The sequence below is a fragment of the Camelus bactrianus genome, chromosome 35 (genome assembly GCF_048773025.1).
Source record: "Camelus bactrianus isolate YW-2024 breed Bactrian camel chromosome 35, ASM4877302v1, whole genome shotgun sequence".
NCBI classification, from domain to species: Eukaryota; Metazoa; Chordata; class Mammalia; order Artiodactyla; family Camelidae; genus Camelus; species Camelus bactrianus.
The window spans coordinates 19,116,652-19,142,749 of NC_133573.1; the positions used below are offsets into that span (position 1 = coordinate 19,116,652).

At 36.7% G+C, this 26,098-nt stretch overlaps 1 protein-coding gene across 1 annotated transcript in view; it reads right to left on the reverse strand.

Annotated features, from left to right (window-relative positions):
* SLC39A12 (solute carrier family 39 member 12) overlaps positions 1 to 26,098 on the reverse strand; it is a 63,786-nt gene that overhangs the window by 8,024 nt on the left and 29,664 nt on the right. Inside the window, 3 exon segments of the mRNA XM_010967955.3 lie at positions 22,974 to 23,104; positions 23,107 to 23,160; positions 24,761 to 24,919. Of these exon segments, the coding sequence (XP_010966257.1) occupies positions 22,974 to 23,104; positions 23,107 to 23,160; positions 24,761 to 24,919 (344 nt within the window).

Genomic DNA, 26,098 nt, shown 5'->3' on the forward strand with positions numbered 1-26,098 from the left:
CTATCAAAATTAGTGGGATTCTGTGAGTACAGGGAAACTTAGAGAATTGAATGCATATATTAGGAAAACAAAAAGAAAGATCTAAAATCAATAATATAAGCTTCCAACTTAGGAAACTAGAAGAACAGAAAATTAAATCCAAAGTAAGGAGAAAAGAAATAATAAAAATTAGAACAGAAATCAATGAAATTGAAAATAGGAAATCAATAGAGAAAAATAAAGGTTGATTCCATGAAAAAAGCAATAAAACAGATAAATCTCTATAAGGCTAACTAAGATATATAGACAGAAGACACACATTATTAATATCAGAAATTAAAGAGGGGACATCACGAAAAATCCATGGACAATAAAAGGGTAATAAAGGAATATTATGAATAATTCTATGCCCACAAATTTGATAACCTAGACAAAATATACAAATTCCTTGAAAGACACAATCTGCCAAAACTAACATATGAAACAGACCATCTGAATAGGCCTATTTCTATTAAAGAAATTGAATCAGTAACTAATAACCTTACAAAGCACCAGGTCCAGATGTGTTCAGTGGTGAATTCTATCAAATATTTAATGAAGAAATTAAGTCAGTTCTCTATAATCTCTTCCAGAAGAAAGAAGCAGAGGAAGTATTTTCTAATTCATTCTAAGGGGCCAGCATTCTTAATACCAAACAAGACAGAGACATTACAAGAAAAGAAAACTACGGACCAATATTTCTCATGAATAGAGGTGAAAAATCCTCAACAAAATATTAGCAAATCAAATCCAACACTGTGTAAGAATTATATACCACGACAAAGTAGGATTTATTTGAGGCATACAAGGCTGGTTCAACATTCAAAAATCAATGAATGTAATCTACATTACAACATCAACTGGCTAAAGAAAAATCACATGATCACATCTACAGATGCATAAAAACATTGACCAAATTCAACACTCAGTCATAAAAAAAAAAAAAAAAAAACTCCCAGTAAACTAGGAATAGAGGAAAACGTCTTCAAATTCATAATGAGTATCTATAAAAAGTCAACAGCTAACATCCTGCTCAAAGGTGAGAAACTTAAAGCTTTCCTGCTAAGATCAGGCACAAAGCAATAGTGTTTCCTCCCACAACTGCTTTTCAACATTGTATTGGAAGTCCTAGTGGATGCAATAAGAGAAGAAAAGGAAATAAAAGGTATACAGATGGGGAAAGAAGAAATAAAACTGTTTTTATTTGTGGTTGACGTGATGATCTAGGTAGAAGATCCAGAAGAATCAACAACAAATCTCCTGGAACCAATAAATACTTACATCAAGGTTGCAGGATACAAGGTCAATATATAAAATTCAATTGTTTTTCTATTTACCAGGAATGAACAAGTGGAATTTGAATTAAAAACACATTACCACTTATATTAGCACCTAAAAATGAAATACTTAGGTAAAAATCTAACAAAATATGTGCAAGATCTATATGAGGAAAACTATGAAACTCAAATAAAAGGTGCCAAGGAAAAACTGAATAAATGGACAGATATTCCATCTTTATGGATAGAAAGACTTGATACTGTCAAGATGTCTGTTCTTCACAACTTGATCTATAAATTCAATGCACAATCCCAATTTAAAAAACCCCAGCAAGTTATTTTTTGGATATTGCTAAATTGATTTTAAAGTTTATATGGAGAGGCAAAAGACACAGAATAGCCAACACAATATTGAAGGAGAAGAATAAAGTTGGAGAATTTGATACTACCCAACTTCAAGACTTACTATAAAGCTACAATAATTAAGACAGTGTGGTATTGGCAAAAGAACAGTCAAATAGATCAGTGGGGCAGTGTGGAGTATCCAGAAATAGATCCAAATAAATACAATCAATTGATCTTTGACAGAGGAACAAGAGTAATAAAATAGAACAAAGACAGTCTTTTCAACAAATGGTGTTGGAACCATTGGACATGACTCACAAAAAAAAAATCTATACACAGAGCATATAACTTTCACAAAAATGAAGTCAAGATGGATTACAGATTTAAATGGAAAACACAAAATTATAAAACTACAAGAAGGTAACACAGGTTAAAACCTAGATGACCTTGAATATGGTGATGCCTTTTTAGGTAAAACATCAGAGACATGATCCATGAAAGAAATCACTGATAAGCAGAACTTCATTAAAATTAAAATTTCCTGCGCTGCAAAGTATAATATCGAGAGAATGAAAAGATAAGCCAGAGACTGGGAGAAAATATTTGCAAAAGACATATTTGATTAAAGACTGTTCAAATTAAAACTCAACAATAAGAAAACAAACAACCCAATTTTTAAAATTGGCAAAAGATTTAAACAGACACTTCCCCCTAAAAAGGTAGAAGGTATAAAGATGGCAAATAAGCATATAAAAGGATGTTCAACATCATATGTCTGTAGAGAATTTCAGATTAAAACAGCAATGAGATACCTCTACACACCTATTAGAATGGCCAAAATCCAAAACACTGACAATACCAAAAACTGGCAAGAATCTGGAGCAATAGGAACTCTCATTCATTGCTGATGGGAATGCAAAATGGTTCAGCGACTTTGGAAGACATTTGGCAGTTTTTGTTTGTTTGTTTTGCAAAACTAAACATACTCTTATCATAAGAGCCAGAAATCACACCCCTTGTTATTTACCCAAATATATTGGAAACTTACGTTAACAGAAAAGCTTGCACACAGATGTTTATAGCTGCTTTATTCATAATTTCCAAAACTTGGAAATAACCAAGATATCCTTCAATAAGTGGATAGACAGGTAGCACTTCCAGAAAATGGAATATTATTCAATATTAAAAAGAAATGAACTATCAGGATGTGCATAATACTAAGTGAAAGAAACCAATCTGAAAAGGTACCATACTTTATGATTCCAACTCTATGACATTCTGGAAAAGGCAAAACTATGGAAACAATAAAAAGCTTAGTGGTTGCCAGGAGTTAATTGAAAGGGAGTGACAAAAAGGCAGATCACAGAGGATTTTTAGGGCAGGAAAACTATTCTGTATGATACTGCAATGGTGGAACACATGTCTTTTGTCAGAACCCACAGAATGTACACCACCGAGCATGAACACTAACATAAACCATGGACTTTGGGTGATAATGATGTGTCAGTGTAGTTTCATCAGTTGTAACAAACATATTATTGTGGTGCAGGATTACATAGTGGGGGAAGATGTACATGTGTGGGTCAGATGTTATATGGGAATTCTCTGTACTTTGCACTCAATTTTACCATGAACCTAAAACTGCGCTAAAAAATAAAGATTACTAATTTAAAAAAACCCATTTCCCAGTTACACTAAGCCCATTTCAGGCATTTGACAGGACAGTCATATGGATGTGGCCACCATTGTAGATGGTGCAGACAAAAAAATTTTTTATTATGTAAGGCCAATGAAAATTAAAGAAGTACTCAGCACAAACCACAGGCTTACTGAAAGAAAGAAAAAATTTAATGGTTATGGATCTTCTGGTATTGATTACAAATCTAATGATATGTCTTCTGTTCCACCTACACATTCCTATAACTCTAAATGTGAAAATAGGTGGGAAAAAAGGAGAAGTAAGGAAAGCTAAAGGATATTTTGAGTTACTGGACTGTTTGGTGGCTACAGCCAAAGTAGACACAGCCGTTTCAAAGCCTTTTATTTATACTCAGGACGGGAAGACTTTTTCCAAGTATTTTCCATAGTCTTATTATCTAATACAACTGGAGTTTTTAAAAATGGTTATCACAGCTATGAAGAGCCACTGGAACATCTCAATATTGTTAAACATATGAAAAAAATTTAACTTTTGAATATTCACTCATCCACATATTTACAACAATGTTAATTTTTCAGTTTTTTCGACTTTTGAAGGGTCATTTGATGATTATTCAATTATAACGTGTTATCTAAGAAATTACTACAAAGAGACATGTAGGAGTTCTTCTGTTAAATAGATAGGTAGGTAGATTTATTACAGTTGTGAATGACCCAAAAGTCTATCCAGTGCTTGCAAAACTTAACGCTCGGTCTGTACAACTTTTTATCTATGCACTGTCTCCAAGAAAATTTTCAAAAGATGTCATCCATGAGATCACAACTTGCTGAAAAACTGGTAGAGTAGAAAGACTATTTGGCCTTTATGAATCCAAGAAATAGATGGGCTGATTTTGTTTGTCTTTCTTCTGCCATGTGTTGTCTGACCAACTTACTCATTTTAGTGAATATTCCACCACAGATCCAGTCGCAATGCCTTTTTGCTTTTCTTCCAGATTGTTAACATAAGTGGGCAGGCTTTTCATAGCAGGGATCATCTCATGCATTCAATAAACTTTAGATACATTGTAAACAACCTATGTTAGTCCTGATGGGCAAACAAGGTTGTATTTGGCATTCACTGTCACAGACTTTACGAAAACACCTTGGAAGTTGCTATAGTGAATGAAAAATCACACGAGAATCAAATTTGTCATTCAGTCTTCATTAAGAATTTAAGAAAATATCATCCCTTCCGACTTTGAAAAATAATAGAGATTTATTTACTTATTTTCATCAATAGGTTTATCTATTCATACAATTTAAAATTGAGGAAGAAGAAAAAATAGTGGATAGAACTGCAACACATTTCTGTTTCCAATGCATTTAAAAACAAAAGAAGAGAAATGGGTTTATGTGATTAATGATGGAATCCTTTTGTCTTGTAAATGTTTTTAACTTACACAATTTTATTCACTATAGTATTACATTAAAAATTACTGCTTATAGTTCCAGGAGAAGATGGCGGAGTAGAAGGACGCTCGCAGGTCACCCTCTCCCACAAATACACCAAGACCCACATCTACAGACCCACTCAGCCAACCAGAGTACCTGTGGAACTCCGACAGAACATCGCCCTCTTCAAAAGATAAAGACGCCAAAAATCTGGTAGGAGAAAAGGAAAAAAGAAAGAACAAAAGGCAAAGCAGCGCAGGACGGGTCCCATGGGGAGGGAGCGGCAAAGGAGGACTGGCGCTCGCTCGCTGGGTCTCCCCTCTCCAACTGAGAGGCCAGCGGGACGGAGGGGGAGCCTCCGAGGCTCGGATCTGTACAGAGCAGCCCTTGACTAACAGAACTAAGTTAAACGGGCACAGAGCATCCCCCCCGACACCCAGCCTGAGACACGGGCCGGCAGCGAGTGGCAGGGCCAGGCTGCACAAGCCGGGCGGAGGACGGAAGCGGCTGCACAGAGGCAGCCCCGGGGGAACGCAAGGGGCTGTGCGCCGTGGCTGTGGGTGCACAGGGCAGAACAACCTGGGCCCTCCATAAAACAGCAAGGTTGATGTGCTCTCGGGGGAAGGGTGCACACCCCCATCTCTGAAAACCCGCGGAAAGTTTTTGGGGGAAGAGAGGCGGTGCTCAGGCACAGCCGCCATATCCTCCGCGCTGAGCACTCAGGCGGGGGCGGGGGCGAAACCTGCATCCGCACCGAAGGGCTTAGCAGCCTCAAAGGCCAGACTGAGACTGACCTGCAGCCCGGGGCAGATAGGATCCTTCCATCCTGGTCCCTCAGAGAACTTGCTCCACAAAGACAAACAAGGAGCTGGGTTCTGGCTCGGAGCAGGGACAGGGCTGTCCCTCGGTCTTCCCGAGCCCACCCGCGGAGCGCCGACCAGGGCGGAGCACGCAGCCGCACAGAGAGCGGAACTACCGGCGGAGCAGGTAGAGGGAGAGCGCCCCCCCCCCCCCCCCCCCCCCCCGCCTTTCGGGCAGGAACACAGCCCCTGACCGAGGTGCTGGGAGGGGGCACGACCCGCCCTCCTACCCGGCCAGTCTGCAACATCTGACTGCGGCATCCGGAGGGGCAGCGACCCGCCCACCCACAGCAGAGAGCTGTACCTGACCCAGTGTTAGGAGGAGGCGCGATCTGCTTGCTGACAGGTGCTGGGAGCAGCACAGAAGAGGGCGCCAACGGAGGGCCTCTGAAAACGGCAAGCTGAGCTTCCAAAACAGGACGAAGACAGAAAGACTTCACATTAAAAGCACACAGACTCCAGGAGAACACTGACAACCCCCCCCCCTTTTTTTTTTAAATCTGTTTTTACCTGTTCTATTTTCTATTACTCTCTTAATCTTTACTTCTTAATTCATTTCTATTCCTCTTGGGTTTTGATGTCCTGCTATTGATTAGACACAGGTTTCAAATACATCTATTCATCTCCCCCCCCTTTTTTGGTAAAGGTTTCAAAAGGACATCTCAACCCGATTAATACTCTGCTTCAACTCACTCTTCTATTATTCATTATACACTGTTTTCAAACCCTCTTTGTCCCTTCTTTTAAAATTCTTTCTCTCTCTCTCTTATTTTTTTTTCTTTTTTTCCTAAGTTCTATTCCTAAATAGGCATCAGATAGATAAAATCCTTAAGGACCAAAATAAACAACTGATACTCCATAAACCACAGTGCCAAAGAGGTATCAGCAAGATGAAGAAGCAGAAAAACCTTTCCCAATTAAAAGAACAAGAGAAATCCCCTGAAAGAAAGATCAACGAAATAGACATCGATAGCCTACTAGATCAAGATCTCAAAAAAGGAGTGATCGAATTGCTGAAGGAATTAAAAGAGATAGTGCTTAGAGATATAAAATATGTCAAAAATGAAATTGAAGCTATAAAGAAGAGCCAAGTAGAATGGGTAAACTCATTGACAGAGATGAGGAATGATCTAATAGCTGTGCAAAGCCGACTAGATAATGCAGAGGAACGAATTAGTGATCTAGAAGACAGGGCAATAGAAAGCACCCATTCAGAAGAACTACAAGAGAAGCAAATAAAAAATAATGAAAATAGCATAAGGGACCTATGGGATAATATAAAGCGTCCCAATCTTCGCATAATAGGGGTCCCAGAAGGAGAAGAAAGATCAAAGGGGATTGAAAAGGTTTTTGAAGAAATCATGACTGAAAACTTCCCAAACTTAAAGAAGGAATCAGATATCCAAGTACAGGAAGCTCAGAGGGTCCCAAACAGGAAGAACCCAAATAGACCCACACCAAGACATATCATAATCAAGATGGCCAGAGTCAAGGATAAAGAAATGATTCTAAAGGCAGCAAGAGAAAAGCAAAGAGCAAGTTACAAGGGAACCCCCATAAGGCTCTCAGCTGATTTCTCTACACAAACACTACAGGCCAGAAGGGAGTGGCAAGATATATTCAAAGCCCTGAATGAAAAAAAGATGCAGCCTAGGATCCTTTATCCAGCAAGGCTATCCTTGAGGATAGAAGGAGAAATAAAGAGTTTCACAGACAAAAAAAAAAGCTGCAGGAGTTTAGCAACACTAAACCCATGCTAAAAGAAATATTGAAAGGGCTATTCTAAATAGAAAAGCAGCAGGATGCTACAGAAATGAGAAACACACAACTGGAAAGGTGATAACTCATGAATTACAAATAAAGTAAACATGAAATTATAAAAGAAGACATACAAATCACTGAGAGTGGGAGAGGGAGGCAGGGAAATACAGAATATTTTTTCTTTCTTTTTTAATTTTTTTTAACAGTAGGATGGGCTTGAGATCATGTTACTATCAGTTTAATAAAAACAGTTATAGTAATGGGTTGATAGATTTACAAAAAAGGGTAACCACAAGCCAAAAATTTACAAAGGAGTCACAAAAATTAAATAAAATCCATGATAATACAAAGGAAAATTACCAAACCACAAAAGGAAGAAGAAAGGAACAAAGAGGATATACCAATTCAACTGCAAAAATAAGTTCAAAATGGCAATAAACACACATCTATCATTAATTACTGTAAATGTTAATGGACTAAATGCTCCAGTCAAAAGACACAGAGTGGCAGACTGGATAATAAAGCAAGAACCTTCAATATGCTGCATACAAGAGACCCACTTTAGGGAGAAGGACACATATAGATTGAGAGTGAAAGGATGGAAAAGGATATTCCATGCAAATGGAAAAGCCAAAAAAGCAGGTGTTGCAGTACTGATTTCAGACAAAGTAGACTTTAAAACAAAGGCCATAAAGAAAGATAAAGAAGGACATTTTATAATGATTAAAGGAGTGATACATGATGAGGATATTACACTCGTTAATATATATGCACCCAATATAGGAGCACCTAAGTACATACAAGAATTACTAACAGAGATAAAGGGGGATATTGATGGGAATACAATCATAGTTGGAGATTTTAACACTGCATTAACATCACTAGACAGATCTTCCAGACAGAAAATAAACAAGGCAACAGAGAAATTAAATACTACAATAGAAAAACTAGATTTGGTGGATATTTTCAGAGCATTACACCCCCCAAAAATAGGATATACATTCTTTTCAAGTGCACATGGAACATTTTCCAGGATCGATCATGTACTTGGGCACAAAAGAAACCTCAACAATTTTAAGAAGATAGAAATTATCTCAAGCATCTTTACTGACCACAATGCCATGAAACTGGAAATCAACAACAGAGAAACAAAGGAGAAAAAAAGGAAAGCATGGAGATTAAACAATATGTTATTGAAAAAACAATGGATCAATGAGGAAATCAAAGCTGAAATTAAAAAATACCTTGAGACAAGTGATAATGAAAGCACAACCACTCAAAACCTATGGGACACAGCAAAGGCAGTGCTAAGAGGGAAGTTTATAGCGATAGAGGCCTTCCTCAAAAAAGAAGAACAATCTCAAATAAACAATTTAACCCACCACCTGAGTGAATTAGAAAAAGAAGAACAAAAAGCCCCAAAAAGCAGCAGAAGGAAGGAAATAATAAAGATCAGAGAGGAATTAAATACAATAGAGATTAACAAGACCATAGAAAAAATCAACCAAACCAAAAGCTGGTTTTTTGAAAAAGTAAATAAAATCGACAAACCTCTGGCCAAACTCACAAAGAAGAAAAAAGAGAGAGTACAAATTAGCAAAATAAGAAAGGAAAATGAAGAAATTACAACAAACAAAATAGAAATACAGAATATCATACAAGAATATTATGAAAAACTATATGGAACCAAACTGGATAACCTAGAGGAGATGGACAAGTTTCTGGAAACATACTGTCCACCAAAACTGAATCAAGAAGAATCTGAACACTTGAACAATCCGATCACTAGAAAGGAAATAGAAATAGCAATTAAAAACCTCCCTACAAATAAAAGTCCAGGACCGGACGGCTTCACCGGGGAATTCGACCAAACATACAAAGAAGAACTCATACCAGTCCTTCTCAAACTCTTCCAGACGATTGAAAAGGAGGGATTACTCCCAAACTCATTCTATGAAGCCACCATCACCCTGATAACAAAACCAGGCAAAGACACTACAAAAAAAGAGAATTATAGGCCAATATCACTGATGAACATAGACGCCAAAATCCTCACCAAAATTTTAGCAAATAGAATCCAACAACACATAAAAAAGATTATACATCATGACCAAGTGGGGTTCATCCCAGGGACACAAGGCTGGTTCAACATACACAAATCAATCAGTGTAATACATCACATCAACAAGAGAAAGGACAAAAACCACATGATCACCTCAATCAATGCAGAAAAAGCATTTGATAAAATTCAACACCCATTTATGATAAAAACTCTCGCCAAAGTGGGCATAGAGGGAACATATCTCAACATAATAAAAGCTATATACGACAAACCTACAGCCAGCATAGTACTCAACGGTGAAAAACTCAAAAGCTTCCCACTAAAATCTGGGACAAGACAAGGATGCCCACTATCACCACTCCTATTCAACATAGTCCTGGAAGTCCTAGCCACAGCAATCAGGCAAGAGAAAGAAATAAAAGGGATCCAAATTGGAAAAGTAGAGGTAAAAGTGTCATTATATGCTGATGACATGTTACTATATATAGAAAACCCTAAAAGGTCCACACAAAAGCTACTAGAGCTGATTGAAGAATTCAGCAAGGTAGCAGGTTACAAAATTAACGTTCAAAAATCAGTTGCATTTCTTTACACTAACGATAAATCAACAGAAGAAGAAAGTAAAGAAACAATCCCCTTTAAAATAGCACCCAAAGTAATAAAATATCTGGGAATAAATCTAACCAAGGAGGTGAAAGAATTATACACAGAAAACTATAAACCATTGATGAAGGAAATTAAAGAAGACTTTAAAAAATGGAAAGATATTCCATGCTTTTGGATTGGAAGAATCAATATTGTCAAAATGGTCACACTGCCCAAGGCAATCTACAGATTTAATGCAATCCCTATCCAATTACCCAGGACATATTTCACAGAACTAGAAAAAATCATAATAAAATTCATATGGAACCTTCAAAGACCTAGAATTGCCAAAGCATTACTGAAGAGAAAGAAAGAGGCTGGAGGAATAACTCTCCCAGACTTCAAACAATACTATAGAGCTACAGTCATCAAGACAGCATGGTATTGGTACCAAAACAGACATATAGACCAATGGAACAGAATAGAGAGCCCAGAAATGAACCCACAAACTTTTGGTCAACTCATCTTTGACAAAGGAGGCAAGAATATACATTGGAATAAAGACAGTCTCTTCAGCAAATGGTGTTGGGAAAACTGGACAGCAGCATGTAAAACAATGAAGCTAGAACACTCCCTTACACCATATACAAAAATCAACTCAAAATGGATTAAAGACTTAAACATAAGACAAGATACAATAAACCTCCTAGAGGAAAACATAGGCAAAACATTATCTGATATACATCTCAAAAATTTTCTCCTAGAAGAAATAAAAGCAAGAATAAACAAATGGGACCTAATGAAACTTACAAGCTTCTGCACAGCAAAGGAAACCAGAAGTAAAACAAGAAGAAAACCTACGGAATGGGAGAAAATTTTTGCAAGTGAAACCGACAAAGGCTTGATCTCCAGAATATATAAGCAGCCCATATGACTTAATAAGAAAAAAACAAACAACCCAATCCAAAAATGGGCAAAAGACCTAAACAAGCAATTCTCCAAGGAAGAAATGATCAATAGGCACATGAAAAAATGCTCAATATCACCAACTATCAGAGAAATGCAAATCAAAACTACAATGAGGTATCACCTCACACCAGTCAGAATGGCCGTCATTCAAAAATCCACAAATGACAAATGCTGGAGAGGCTGTGGAGAAAGGGGAACCCTCCTACACTGCTGGTGGGAATGCAGTTTGGTGCAGCCACTATGGAAAACAGTGTGGAGATTCCTCAAAAGACTAGGAATAGACTTACCATATGACCCAGGAATCCTGCTCCTGGGCATATATCCAGAAGGAACCCTACTGCAAAAAGACACCTGCACCCCAGTGTTCATAGCAGCACTATTTACAATAGCCAAGACATGGAAACAGCCTAAATGTCCATCAACAGATGACTGGATAAAGAAGATGTAGTATATTTATACAATGGAATACTACTCAGCCATAAAAACCGATAACATAATGCCATTTGCAGCAACATGGATGCTCCTGGAGAATGTCATTCTAAGTGAAGTAAGCCAGAAAGAGAAAGAAAAATACCATATGAGATCGCTCATATGTGGAATCTAAAAAACAAAAACAAAAAGAAACAAACAAACAAATAAAAACAAAACATAAATAAAGGACAGAAATAGACTCACAGACAGAGAATACAGACTTGTGGTTACCAGGGGGGTGGAGGGTGGGAAGGGATAGACTGGGATTTCAAAATTGTAGAATAGACTACACTGTATAGCACAGGGAAATATACACAAAATGTTATGATAACTCACAGAGAAAAAAATGTGACAATGAGTGTGTATATGTCCATGAATAACTGAAAAATTGTGCTGAACACTGGAATTTGACACAACATTGTAAAATGATTATAAATCAATAAAAAATGTTAAAAAAAATTACTGCTTATAATACATGTCCTTATGGACAAAAATTTGTTACCCAGTACTAATTTTTTTTTTAACTCTGAGGATGTTAAAATACAATTGAAAAATTCAGCAAAGTTATGAAATACAAAATCAAGATACAAAAAAAATTGTGTTTCTATATCCGAACAATGAACACTCTGAAAAGGAAGTGTTAAGAAAATATTTCCATTGAAAAATAAAAATAAAAAAAGAAAATATCTCCATCTGCAATAGTATCAAAAAAAAAAATACTTAGGAATAATCTTAACCAAAAAGGCACAAATAAAGGGACCGATATCCCATGTTCATGGATAGGAAGACAATATTATTAAAGTATCACTACTAGGTAAAGTAATCTACAGATTTGATGCAATCCTCATCAAAATCCTAATGACTTTTTTTTTTGCAGAAATAGAAAAATCTATCCTAAAATTCATATAAATCTCAAGGGACTCCAAACAGTAAAAACAGTCTTGAAAAAGAACAAATCTGGAGGGCTCACACTCCCTGATTTCAAAATTTACTACAAAGCTATGATAATCAAAAGAATATGGTCTTGTTATAATGACAGACATTTAGACCAGTGGCATACAATAGAGGCCAGAAATAAATTCTTACATACACATGCAATTGACTTTTAACAAGAGTGCCAAGACAATTCAATAGGGCAAGAATAGTCCTTTCAGTAAATGGAGAAAACTGGATATCCACAAGCAAAAGAATTAAGTTGGACTGTTACGTTACACCATATACAAAAATTAACTCTAAATGAATCACACAAATGTAAGAACTAAAAGTATAAAACAATTAGAAGGAAACATAGGGGAAATCTTCATGACATTGAATTTGGTAGTGATCTCTTGGGTATGTCACAAAAAGCTCAGGTGACAAAGGGAAAACATACATAAACTTGACTTGATCAAACTTTAAAACTTTTCTGCAACAAAGGACTTTATGAACAGAGTGAAAAGTCAACCCATGGAATGGGAGAAAATATTTGCAAGTCATATATCTGACAAGGGCTTAATATCCAGAACATATAAAGAACTCCTACAACTCACAATAAAAAAAAAAATGAGCAAAGGGCTTAAACAGACATGTTTATTTTTCTAAAGAAGATATACAAATGGCCAATAAGTGCAGGAAAAGATGCTTAACATCACTAATCCTCATAATGCAAATGAAAACCATGATGAGATATCACTTCACATCCGTTAGGATTGCTACTATCAAAATAACAGAAAATAGCAAGTGTCAGTGAGGATGTGGAGAAACAAACTCTGCAGCACTGTTGGTGGAGATGTAAAATGGTGCAGATACTATGGAAAATGGTACAGTAGTTTCTCAAATAATTGAAAATAGAATTATTATATGATTAGCAACTCCATTTCTGGATATATACACAGAAGAATTGAAGCAAAGACTCCAGCAGATATTTATACACCCGTGTTCATAGCAGCATTATTCACAATAGACAAAAAGGTGAAAGCAATCCAAGTGTCCACTGGTAGATAAACAGAATGTGATACACAATGGAATATTATTCAGCACTAAAAACGAAGTCCTGACACATGCTATGACATGGATGAGCCTTGAAGATATTGTGTGAAGTGAAATAAGCCAGTCACAAAAAGACAAATATTGCATGATCCCACTAATGTGGAGTACCTACAGAAGTCAGAGTCGTGGAGACAGAAAGCAGAACGGTAGTTAGAGGGGCTGGAGGAGGAGGAAAATGGGGTGTGATTATTTAATAAGCATGGAGTTTCAGTTTGAAAAGATAAAAAAAAGTTCTGGAGATGGATGGTGATGTTGAGTGCACAACAGTGTGAATGTAATTTGTGCCATTGAACTGTACACCTAAAAATAGTTAAAATGGCAAATTTTATGTTATGAATACTTTACCACAATAAACACACACACACACACACTCACTCTCTCTAAGGTTTCAAAAGCTTTGCTTTGCTTAATTCTTTAGCTGTTTGGCTTATTGTATTACAATATTTAGCATTCAGATTACATCTAAGAAAATAGAGAGTAGGAAGAGATGTCATTTAATAAGGATTCATTACACTCACTTTGTACTGAGAAACACGAAGTTCTGGGTTATGTTTAAGACTCAAAGTATCAGAGCATAAATGTGAATGATTTTGTGCCCTGAAAATCCATATGTTGAAACCCTACCCCTACATGTGATGGTATTAGGAGGTAGGGCTTTTGGGATGTAATTAGGATTAGATGAGTTCATGAGGCCAGAGCCCTCATGAAGTAAATCAGTGCCCTCAACACAAATTACTATGTTGACCCAACAATATCCTGAAACTCGGAGATTTGTTCCCATTGACATAAGCCCTGTTTTGAATTTGGGTCTTTTTAAATTAGTGGCTATGTTGATAAAATAACTTAATACAGCAGTTTTAACTTTCCTTATCAAGCAAGAAAGCAAGAACCAAAGCTCTCAGTGGATCTGAGATCACAAAACAGGAGGCTTATCTCAAGGTTATTAAAAAAAAAATGGCATTAGCCATTTTCATTTGTTAAATATTCCAATACAGGATATTATAGGATTCTACCTTCTCAAGGATATCCCAAGGGAATTCACTAAACAGTTTGCAACAGAAGATAGATGAAAATTTCTCTTTTGAAAACTGAGTTATAAGACAAAGACCACATCACTGTTGCACACAATTCAGAGAGACAAAGATGTTAACCTGCTTTTAACTTTTTTTAAAAGTTCACTTCTCCATTTTCCTTAGGGGAAGTGATTCAGTTAGACAAATTTTTAATTGTATAGCTCAGCAAAGAGAATAATCAGCCAGCAATAGTAATTTCCTAAGAAATGGATTACTTTGGAAGATGTGTGTTTGTGCACGTGTATGTGTGCATGCATGTGCATACATTGTTTGAGAGACTAGCTAGAAGTAAAGAAACATGAGCAGCAGAAGATACAAACATTTCTGGTGGTCAATTTTTTAAAATTACAGGGCTCAGCATTCATCAAAGTTGGGCATATTAGCCTATTTCCAAAGAAGACATACAGATGGCCAACAGGCACAGAAAAAGATGCTCAAAATCACTTATTTTTAGAGAAATGCAAATCAAAACTACAATAAGACATCACCTCACACCAATCAGAAAAGCCATCATCAAAGTCTACATATAATAAATGCTGGAGACAATGAAGAGAAAAGGGAACCCTTCTTCACTGGTGGGAATGTAAATTGGAGCAGCCGTGATAAAAAACAGTATGGAGATTCTCAAAAAACTAAAAATAGAGTTACCATATGATCAAGCAATCCCACTCCTGGGCAGACATTGAGAAATCCTAATTGGGAAAGATATGTGCACCCCAATGTTCATAGCAGCACTATTTACAATAGCCAAGACATGGAAACACCCTAAATGCCCATTGACAGATGAATAGTTAAAGAAGATGTGGTATATGTATACAATGGAGTATTACTCAGTTATAAAAAGGAATGAAATAATGCCATTTGCAGTAACATGGATGGACCTAGAGATTCTCATACTAAGTGAAGTCAGATAGAAAAAGATAAATATCATATGATATCACTTATACATGGAATCTGGAAAGATGATACCAATGAACTTTTTTACAAAACAGAAAGATATTCACAGACATAGGAAACAAATTTATGGTTACCAAAGGGGAAAGTGAGGGGAGGGATAAATTGGGAGCTTGGGATTAACATATATAAAATAGATAACCAACAAGGTCCTACTATATAGCACAGGGAACTATGTTCAATATCTTGTAATAACTTATAATGGAAAAAATCTGAAAAAGAATAGATTATATATATATATATATATATATATATATATATATATATATATATATATATATATAACTGAATCACTTTACTGTACGCCTGAAACATTGAAAATTAATTATATTTCAATAAAAAATGAAAAAAAGTTGGGCCTATTAATCATTTTTCTTAGTAGAAAATATCAAAGTGTGGGGTTTGACTGATTTTCACAGAAAGAGAATAGAAATCTTTCAAAATTGTTGGTAAGAATGATTCACCCTTCTTGCTTTTGTGAAGAAATAATTGTGAATATTAAATTATATTCATTTTTCTGCCTGAAATAGTTTTTAAATGCTTGTCATTTTGTTCACAGCAAAAGACTGTTTAAATGATGTCAGTTACACTCATTGATTTCAAGTACAGTATTTGTTGAAAGCAAGTATGCATATCAAGATTATTTTATATGTCTTTTCAAACAAACTATCCCCTTTCTATGGATGGATATGGTTTAAAGGGCACTACTCCTAGCTATTGCCAAACTTCAAAGAAAGGAGAGCTCACTAGTGTTTTGGATAAAGAACTCACTTACCAGAGTTAACTTGGTGATTACAGATTATTGACTGAACTGCATTGGATTTATCTAGATTTCTCTAAGAAAGAAAGACTCAATCCAATGCTCTAAGTTGGAAGATAAAGAAACAATTATGGGGAGCAGAGGGTAGAATCAATATCTTAAATGTGTAGGATTCAATTTTAGCTTAATATTATAGATTTTTCAAAAGATGAGAAAACTAGCTAGGAAGGTGGCCCTTGACAATTTATATTCTTTTTACCCAATTCACTTTCCTGAAGCTGTCTTATTTACTGAACTAAAATAATTCTAGGGAAGTCAATGGATGCCCTTCATCTGGATAATAATGATCCTACTTATTGAGTGGGTTTAATAGGTGGACCTCATTTTTATGTGTTTGAGTATATTTTCAAAGCAGCGGATCTTAAGTTCAAATTCAAAAAACTCTTTACCCTGCCTTTCATACACAGAAGATTAGTTGGAAATTGGAAAATGCTCCAGGTGAAAGGCTGGCTGTGGTACTGCCTGGAGAAGATGCTTCCCAGAAGCGGGTAGGTAAGCAAATTCCTCTGAGTGACTGCTCTTCAGTCTTGCTGTCTCCACTCCCATTATTACACAAGTGAAAAGAAGTTTTATAAGATCATCTTCCCCCCCAAAATAAAACAAGTGCAGAGTGAAGAGGAAGCAACCCAGAGATCTATGTAGTAAAAAAGATTGGTGGAGAAATGAGGCTGGAAATTAAGGTATATTCTCAACTAATTTGCCTTGATGTACATGGAGGGGGCCCTGGAAATTTGTTTTATTTTGTTTTGGAATGAACTGGTAGGCAGTTCCTTCTCCTGCAACTACCTCTCTGAGTTACAATTCCTCCACTATCAGATTGGGTGCAATTAACATATTGGATCCTGGGCAGTGGTCCAGTTATTCCAATTCTAGGGACATCTCCAGTTATAGCCATAGTAATGGCCCCTTGAGATTTCTATGGGCTTGTTGCTATGGAAACAGTCTTGCAGGATTTAAAACCTTAGGAAAAATGCCTAAAGGTTTGAAACTTGTTTCAGATCTAAAATAAACCTTTCCTTGGAGCAACCTACTTAATGCTCTTCAAAATGAATTAATTTATTCTTTAAATAGTAAGTCATATCATTAAAAATAAAGTCTCTCTTATCCAAGCTGCTGAAAAAAACAATACTTCCAGGGTTTGTCTTTTCCTATTTGAGAGATTCTGTGAACTTGAGAGATGGTGGATATGAGATACCCTTTAGATTTCTCAGTTCTGGAAATTTTCCATTCTCAGAGTGAGATGCTTCTACACAGCTGCTTCCACTCCGAAGCTTGCCTAAACCAACATTAGCAGCACAGAGCTAGGTCAGCTTTCCATGGCCACTTTCAGAAAATCACCACTAACCTGGTGGTTTAAAACAACACAAATTTGTTGTCTTACAGTTCTGTGGGAACTGGGTCTCACTGGGCTAAAATCAATGTGTTGTTTTTCCATTGTGGATTCTTTAGGAGAGAATCTGTTTCCTTGTCTTTTCCAGCCTCTAGAGGCTGCTTGCATTCCTTGGCTCCTGGCCCCCTTCCTCTGACTTCTAATTCAACAATGTCAAATCTCTCTTGCCCTTGTCATCACGTATCTTTGTCTGACCACAGCTGGGGAAGGCTTTCCATTTTTAAGAACTGATGATTAGATTGGGGCTACACAGATAATCCAGGATATTCTGCCCATCTCCAGATCCTAAACCTTAATCACATCTGCATAGTCTCTTTTGACATGTAAGATAACATATTCACTAGTTCCCAATATTAGAACATGTATATTTTTGCAGGGCCATTATATCTATAGGGAAAAAAAATCCCATGAAATCTTTGTAGGGAGTATGAAATCTTTGTTCATGGGAATATGAAAAAGATGGTAAACCAAAGGATTTTGTTATAAATAAGATTTACTGAAAATAGATAAAAAGATAAATGATACTGACATATTAATCACAGACATTGCTGATTATATCAGACACTTCTCCTGTTACGTGACACTTCAAATACTCTAACAAAGCCCTACGACTTACTTTCCATACTCTGTGCAAACAGTAAGCAGGAAAGAAGATGTGACCATACTAACATCAGGCAAAGGAGACTTCAAGACAAGGAGTTTTACCAGAGATAAAGAGGACTTGTTCAGCATAATAAAAGCATCAACTCAATTAAGCAGACATAACAACCCTAAGTATGCATGCATCTAACAACAGAGCTTCAAATGCATGAAAGCAAAATTGATAGGACTAAGAAAGAAACAGGCACACCTGTAAATATAGGTCTGTATTTTAACTCCCTTAATCACTCCCTCAATAATTAACAGAACTAGTGGAGAAAAAAATCAGTACAGAATTTGAAAATACAAATAACACTATCAACCAACCTGACTTAATTGACTTTCACAGAACCTCACACTCAACAGTTGCTGCACTCATGTACTTTTCAAGTAGACCTGGGGCCATTTGCCAGGATAGACCATATTCTAGGCCATAAAACAAGTCTCAAAATAGCTCAGAGGGCTAAAATAATACAAAGTACATTCTTTGACTATGCAAAAATTAAGTTAAAATCAATCATTAAAAGATATTTTTTAAAGTTACCAATATTGAGAAGTTAGACAACATACTTCCATATAAGACATGGGTTAAATAAGAAAAGATTACATGAGAAATTTCAAAACATCTCAAAATGATGAATATGGAAAACAGAACAGATTAAAATACATGAAATCCAGCAAAGCAGTGCTTAGAGTGACATTTACAGCTTTAAGTGCTTATATTAGAAAAGAAGAAAAGATTTAAAATCAGCGATTCATCATTCTACCTCATAAAACCAGAAAATGAATGGAAAATTAAAAACAAAGTGAATAGAAGGAAGGAAATAATTGAAATAAGAGCAGAAACAATAGAGGAAATCATGAAGCAAAATATACACAAAATCTTATGGTAGCTCACAGAGGAAAAAATGTGACAATGAGTATGTATATGTCCATGTATGACTGAAAAATTGTGCTGAAAACTGGAATTTGACACAACATTGTAAAATGATCATAAATCAATACAAAATTGTTTAAAAAAGAAGTGTACAACCATGGCCAGTTTTTCTATTTATGGAATTTGTGCTTCCTATTCCTGCAAACTTCAGCACTATCAGATCACAGATCCTGTTCTTAAGGAGAACACACCAGGGAGTATTTCCACTGAACTTGAAGTTATGACTACCACCTGGTCGTTTGCGTGCCCCATGCCAATGGATCAACCAATAGAGAATAAAATCAAAATACTGGTGGGAGTAATTGTCACTGGTTACCAAGAGGAGTTAGGGTGATTGGTAGCCAACAGAGTAAGCAAGAACCATATCTAGAAACCTGAGAATTCCTTGGAGACTGTCTTGGTGCTTCCATGGTGACCAGGCAACCACAGGAAACATGGCCTGACAAGGACAAAGAAGACACCTCAGTGAAGACCTGAGTCTCCCTACTAGGAAAGAAATCTAGGTCAGCCGAAGGTAGGTAAGGTGAATCAAGATTGAGTTGGAGGATAGAGATAATGAATAAATATTGCCTCAAGGCCAGTAGGGTTTAGAGTCTTTGTATTTTGTATTAAGTCTTTGTGGCGTGTTTGGCTGGCTACTACCATGAAGGGAATTTGGTATAGATGGAACATACATGTAAAGGAGACCATGAGCATATCTGAGTGGTGGGTGGCGTCAACTGTGAATGCACAGTACCTGGGTACTATTTCATATTCTTTCAGCCCATGTCTCACACAAGCTACTGCTGCAGAGACCAGTTTCAAGAGAGCATTAACTAGTTTTGCACAGAGCCTTGCTTCAGGCCCATATGACATTCCTCTTTCTCTTGTCCTGGGCAATTTTCCATGTGATTGCAAGGGACTGCCATGCCACTCCCTTGGCCCTGAAGCATGCATAACCTGAAGTGTGGAGGTGATGCTTATGGGACCAACTTTGAACAATGGGGACAGAAGCCCCCTCAGAAGGACCTACATGGTGGATGCCCCATAGTAGTGTTCATCTTAATAAAAAGCCATTGTTTTATTGACTTTTTATTCTTCTCTATTTGAATCCACCTGCCCTTCCCTCCTGCTCTCTGGGCTCACCTCCCAAGTGAACTGACTTCACACACGCCTTTGTCTTAGCCTCTGCTTGGGGGAAACCCAGTCTAGGATACGCTGTTTATAATAGAGAATGAATTTCCTCTGGCCACCCAGAGCTGCATTCACTCTTAACCTTCTTTAGAAACCATTCAGTGAGACTTGAGAGTTGGTGTGCTTGGATAAGGCAATACTGCTTTGGAGAATTTAGGCTGAAAAACTTCCCTAGTGAAGACTTTCTGCTTCATTGGCATCATTGCTAATAGCCCCATTTTTGTCCCTAGTTCTTTTCCTTTTAAGAGGTTCAAACAGGACACCCAATTTCTTTGAAACAAATAAGCAAGGCAAAAATCTAGCTAATCTTTTCACATTAACCTTACTCAGAAGGTGCCTGGTAAATTTCCAGGGTTGGGTAAACAGCTCGTGTATGGAAGTGTTCCTGCTTACCCTTGAGTTGCTGTCATTTATTTTCTTTGCTGTTGTACAGAGCCTTGAAACCTTGTTTTCCTCCCTTGAAATGACAAAAAAGTATTTTCTTTGGCACAGCCCCAGAGCACAACAACAGGTAAACTTGCTGCTGTGTGTAAGAGCTGTGTTTGTTTAGAAGTTACTCAAAAGGCCGTGAGAGCAGGCGACCTGGATTATAGGAAGTCGCCCCAGGAAACTCAGAGTACTTTCTTTCCTGTCTTTTTGCCAGGATGCTGGTTTTTCTCTGGCCAGTAGTAATTTGCAATAGGGTCAGGATTTATTCTAGTTGGAAACTCATAGGATATCAGCCACATTGTTTTCTTGCAATTCTTTCTACTTACAAGATCAGGAGGAGGATCACTGAGGGGAAAACGATGTGTTTAGCTTAGGGTTCTACCAGACAAATGGTTCTTGATCATCTTCTCAGGTCAATTTCAGGAGAGTAGACATTGTAACAAAGAGAAAGGATTGACTATATTCATACACACCCATCATAGTTAAAGAAAAATCTAGACTGTGTTAAAAAAACAAACAAACTAAACTTCAAAAGAATATAGCAACTGTCCCCCAATGGACTCATAAGAGAAAAGAAATTAGAAATAGAAAGCTGAAAATCAGGAGGCTCAAGAGTGAACCTGAGGACTGATATACAGACTTTTCAAACAAAGGGTAGCTTATAACATTCAGTGATGAGTCACAGTGTGACTTTTAAGTCACCCAAGGCTAGAAATCCAGGTTTCTCAAACTAGAAGGCTAGCCAGATTCTGTAACACTGATCACAGATTGGGGACTGGGGTTCAGAAAAGATGGGCAGAATCTGCCTCACTTTTAAACTATCTTTACTATCAAAGTAAGGAAATTTCCCAAATATCATAAATAATAGATAAGAACATTTTCAAACATGGAAGTCCCTTTTGGTGTTTACCTCATATATTTGAATCTCATGAGAATTAAGAAAAACAACTGAAAAGTCTGAAGCATTTACAGTAGGGTTTAAAATGATGGTGTTTACTTGAAGAGCCCCCTTCTTGAATTCTACCTATGGGATGTGCTGTTCTGGTTGTATTCACATGGGTTCTTGGCTTCCAGATTTTTTTTTTCCTTATGAAATATTCTCTTTACTTCTTTCTAGGACAATAGCTGGATTCTGTGACATCACTAGTCCATCCCAAGGGTCCAGCTCCACATATGACCTCCAAGATTATTTATTTGACTTTTCTGCTCCAGGATACACATAATCACATGTTTTATTTCTGTTCAGATTGACTTTCTATCAATTTTAAGCCTTAAATATTTCTTCTGTAAACTTCTGCCATTTTTATTTGCCTTATTCCTGCCTATGAGACAAGAAGATCATTATGACATTCACCTTAAAGCATGTAAGTTGTCAACAAGTCTACTAAAAAGTGATTTTAAAAAACTAGTTTATCCTGCAGAGACCAGAATTTAAGAGGGGGAATAAAAAAGTGAAATTTCCCAGGTTCGGTTCCTTCATAAGATTATAAAGGATGAAAAATGATGATTGAGTTAACCATTGGTATCAGCAAGGACCTATTTAGGAAAGATATGTTGTAATTTTAGAGACTCAGTACTATAATCATCTTTCTCATTTTGCCAGTATAATAGCACTTTGGCAATTAAAACTTAAATAAAGATGAAATCATTATTTTAAAAAGTAGGGTTGATAAATTAAGCCAGTTATTTAATGACACATCAAGTTGAACTGTTTCCCAAAGTATAAACAAAATAGCTAGCTGTTTAACAGAACTTTTCATTTTTCAGCGGGAAGTATAGTCATCTTATATAGATACGAAGCTGGAGCAGAATGAACTAATGGTCACTTTTTGATAAGAGGTTTTGTTCATTCCCCTTAAATTCACTTAAAGAATGTCAATATTTTCTGTATCTCAAATTATGTTCCTTCTGCCTACCACTTACTTTCTTGGATTGCACAGAATATTAACTCAATCTTTTCTATGTTCTTATCTATATTCTTTACTTCTCCCCATCAATCCTTCCATTTTGTGGCTTTTTCATTGTTTCACTTTTTTTTTTTTTTTTTTTTGCATTTGGAAAAACAAAATAGAAAAGCCACAAAGCTTACCATTTCCACCAAGGATAAGTATAAGAACATCCCAGCAGTGACTGTTAAGATCCAGTTTTGAACACATGGATCCATTGAGACTGAGAGCCCAATGTACAGTCCTATGAAGGCAGCTAGAGCACTTACAAATTTATCAAGATGGAGATAATAATAGGAAGTCCAGAGCTTAACAGCACAGCAAAGTCTCCTGAAATTTAAGGGAAAAGAAAAATTTAATTCTAATTTAACTAATCATGCCTTTGCTAGAGTCATTTGCTATTAGTTTCAAATTTCAGTAAAATTGAACGATCAGTTAATAAAACACTTTCCTATATTTCTCAAGGATTTATAGCCCATCTCATTATACTTTTGGAAGTGATATTTCAAGGGTTTTATTCCTTTTACTGCTCCTGAAGGTAGTATATACAGAGAGAACTGTGACATATTTTCCTTCCTAATGTCCTGTGACATCTTTAACTTAGACAAATGCAAAATAAAGCCCTTGCTGCCCTGGGGTTTCTAAATCTTTTTACCTGCAAACTTGCCAGGCAAAATCCCAAGGTAGTAAACATTATATGGGCTTTTCTTTTTCGCTTAGGTGGGAACTGCTATAGGGAAAGAGAAAACAACTAAATATAAGATTCTTAAATCACTGCAAAAGCTGGTGAGGAAAACAAATTTATCCTTTAGAAAATGTTTTGCTGCCTCGATGGTTATAGGAAAATGACCTTATTCTCGCCACAGTTTTCCTCCCAAAGAAGCATGATCTTTTAATCTGAGAGCCTTTCTTAGTTTTGGGATTTGAGAAGAGGCTGGAATTCAACAAAGGGACAGCCTGGGGACTCAGTTTCCTAGTTCCACTGCATAATTAATCCTTTGAACAGGACTTAAGACATTTCTGCTGGCCTGCCATGGAGTGTCACCCACCCCAGCTGGTTTTTATTATACTAGCTAAAAATAGGACCATATGCTAGGACTCCCAGACTAGGAGGAAGTCATATTTAACAGATTCAGGAAGAACCCTGGAAAAACTCCTCAGAGAGGAATGGGTCAGTGATGATCAGTGACAGGACTCTGAACAATAGTCCCAGAACATGAGAGGTCAGGGGTGGTCCCAGCCGCTAATGAAAGTGGGAGCAGAAAGATGGACCACCAAGAACCCTCTTTCTAGGGCATACATGTGCCTGGGACCAGCCTCTATTCTTTCTGGACCTGGTTCATAAATGTCTACCCTGTCTCATCTTGGTTCCTGGGAGGCAGGATCTGAATTACATGGGTTATTAAGATTATCCAGAAAAAGAGTCTTACACCCATCTGCTACCACACGCCTGTCATTTCAATGTCATGCTTCGCTTTAGACATTCTGTATAAATCAGGTTGATGAAACCATGGTTTGGCTTTCATTTAAATGTTATTTTACCTCATTGGCCTGTTTGCTGACATAATGGATAAAACTCCCTCTTGAATGTTTCCCCCAAGTTTAATATGCAGATTTTAAAGTTTTTGCCGAAGTTCTTTAAAAGGAGGTTTCCCCAAATGACTCTGTCCCATATAGAATTCTCCAGAATTCAAAAAGAGTCACTTCTGGTTCCAGGAAATAACATTTAAAAAATTTCATTGAATTTTATCTTGAGGTACAGGAATTCTTTTTTCTAGCTCTCAGATTTTTATGGTTTAAATAAATTATGAACGGAAAGTATTCATCTTTCAATTGTGTGGTAGAAAAAGGAGCCTAGTAAACCATAGCTAGAAATAGAGTATGAGTTTTCTCAACAAGCAGGAAACAGTGATCCTACTGGCAGACTTACCCATTTCATGGGGAATTTCATGACACAAGATAGCAATTGTTGTGGTCACTCCCGACTCCAATGAAGATGAGAAGGCCGCTCCTATTACTAGGCCATCTGCAAAATTATGCAGGCTGTCCCCAACTAGGATCATTACTGCTAACAAGCTAATGGTTTTGCCTAAAGAACCAAATAAAAGTGTGAGAAGCATTAACAGAGTGCTGCATACTTCATGGAATCCTTCAACACATCCATCTGCGACATCCTAAAATTGTATCAGATTAAGTAACCACTTTGTTTCAGCTTTCAAAAGAAGTCAGGACTAGAGAGGCAAATATGGTAACCAATATGGAACACTTGGATGTTTGGTTGCTGTTTTTCTATCTGGCCTGACTGATCATGAGATAAGTTAGGGCATTTGCTTTTCTATCGACTTGTTCGGTTGTGCAAAAAGAAGGAAATAAAAATAACACTGTTATGACCTTCCAAAATACCACCAATGACCTTTTCATATGCGTCTTTGGTAAAGAATTTTTAAATAATTTAAGAGCCTCCCTGCAGAATGTCATTAAAATGGAGTCTGCTTTCCAAAACTTTCCCCTCGGAGTCAGAATATCCCTCGTGTCAATCTGCTGGAGTCAAATGTCAACCTCCTGTCATTTTGTGATGGTTCCCTTTTCTAGTTGGTGCTAGTGACCTTCCCGCAGTGCCTCGTTCACTCCCCAAATGTGACCAGGATAGAATCATTACCAACCCTTCTGATTCCGAAGTTAGCTTTAGAACAATGACTAAATTATTTCTGAAAAATAATTTTCAGTACTAGACTGACTAGCAGTTGAATAAAATAAAGATAAGCTGTTTTCATGTGATTCTATTACATCATATACATTATCTGATTAGTAGAGAGCCAAAGAAATTAGGACCATAATGGGTTTCATTAGTAAAATAATTAGATCGTAATTGAGTTTAAGTTTTTAATGGACAGAATTTCTGTTTTCAAAAAACTAAAGTTGTATATTAGTATAACCCAATTATGGAGCAGAATCTCTAACAAATACAAAAAGTATTTCAAGGGTAACACTCATTCTGACTGAACTACCAAGGTATACTATTTGATAAGAATTGCCATTAAAATCAATTGCCATAGTCTAAAAACTTCATTAATCACTCAGTTGATGTATACTGATATGTATACTGTGTGAGAGGTATGAGGGGTCACTCTTGTTACTGTTAGAATGGCACACAATATTCTAATAACTCTACTTTCAATAAAAATAAGAAGAGGTTACCTTCTGGTTTCTGTTCCATGGCCTGATTGCAGAGGGACTGCATTATAATCGGGTTCTTATTTTATTGGGG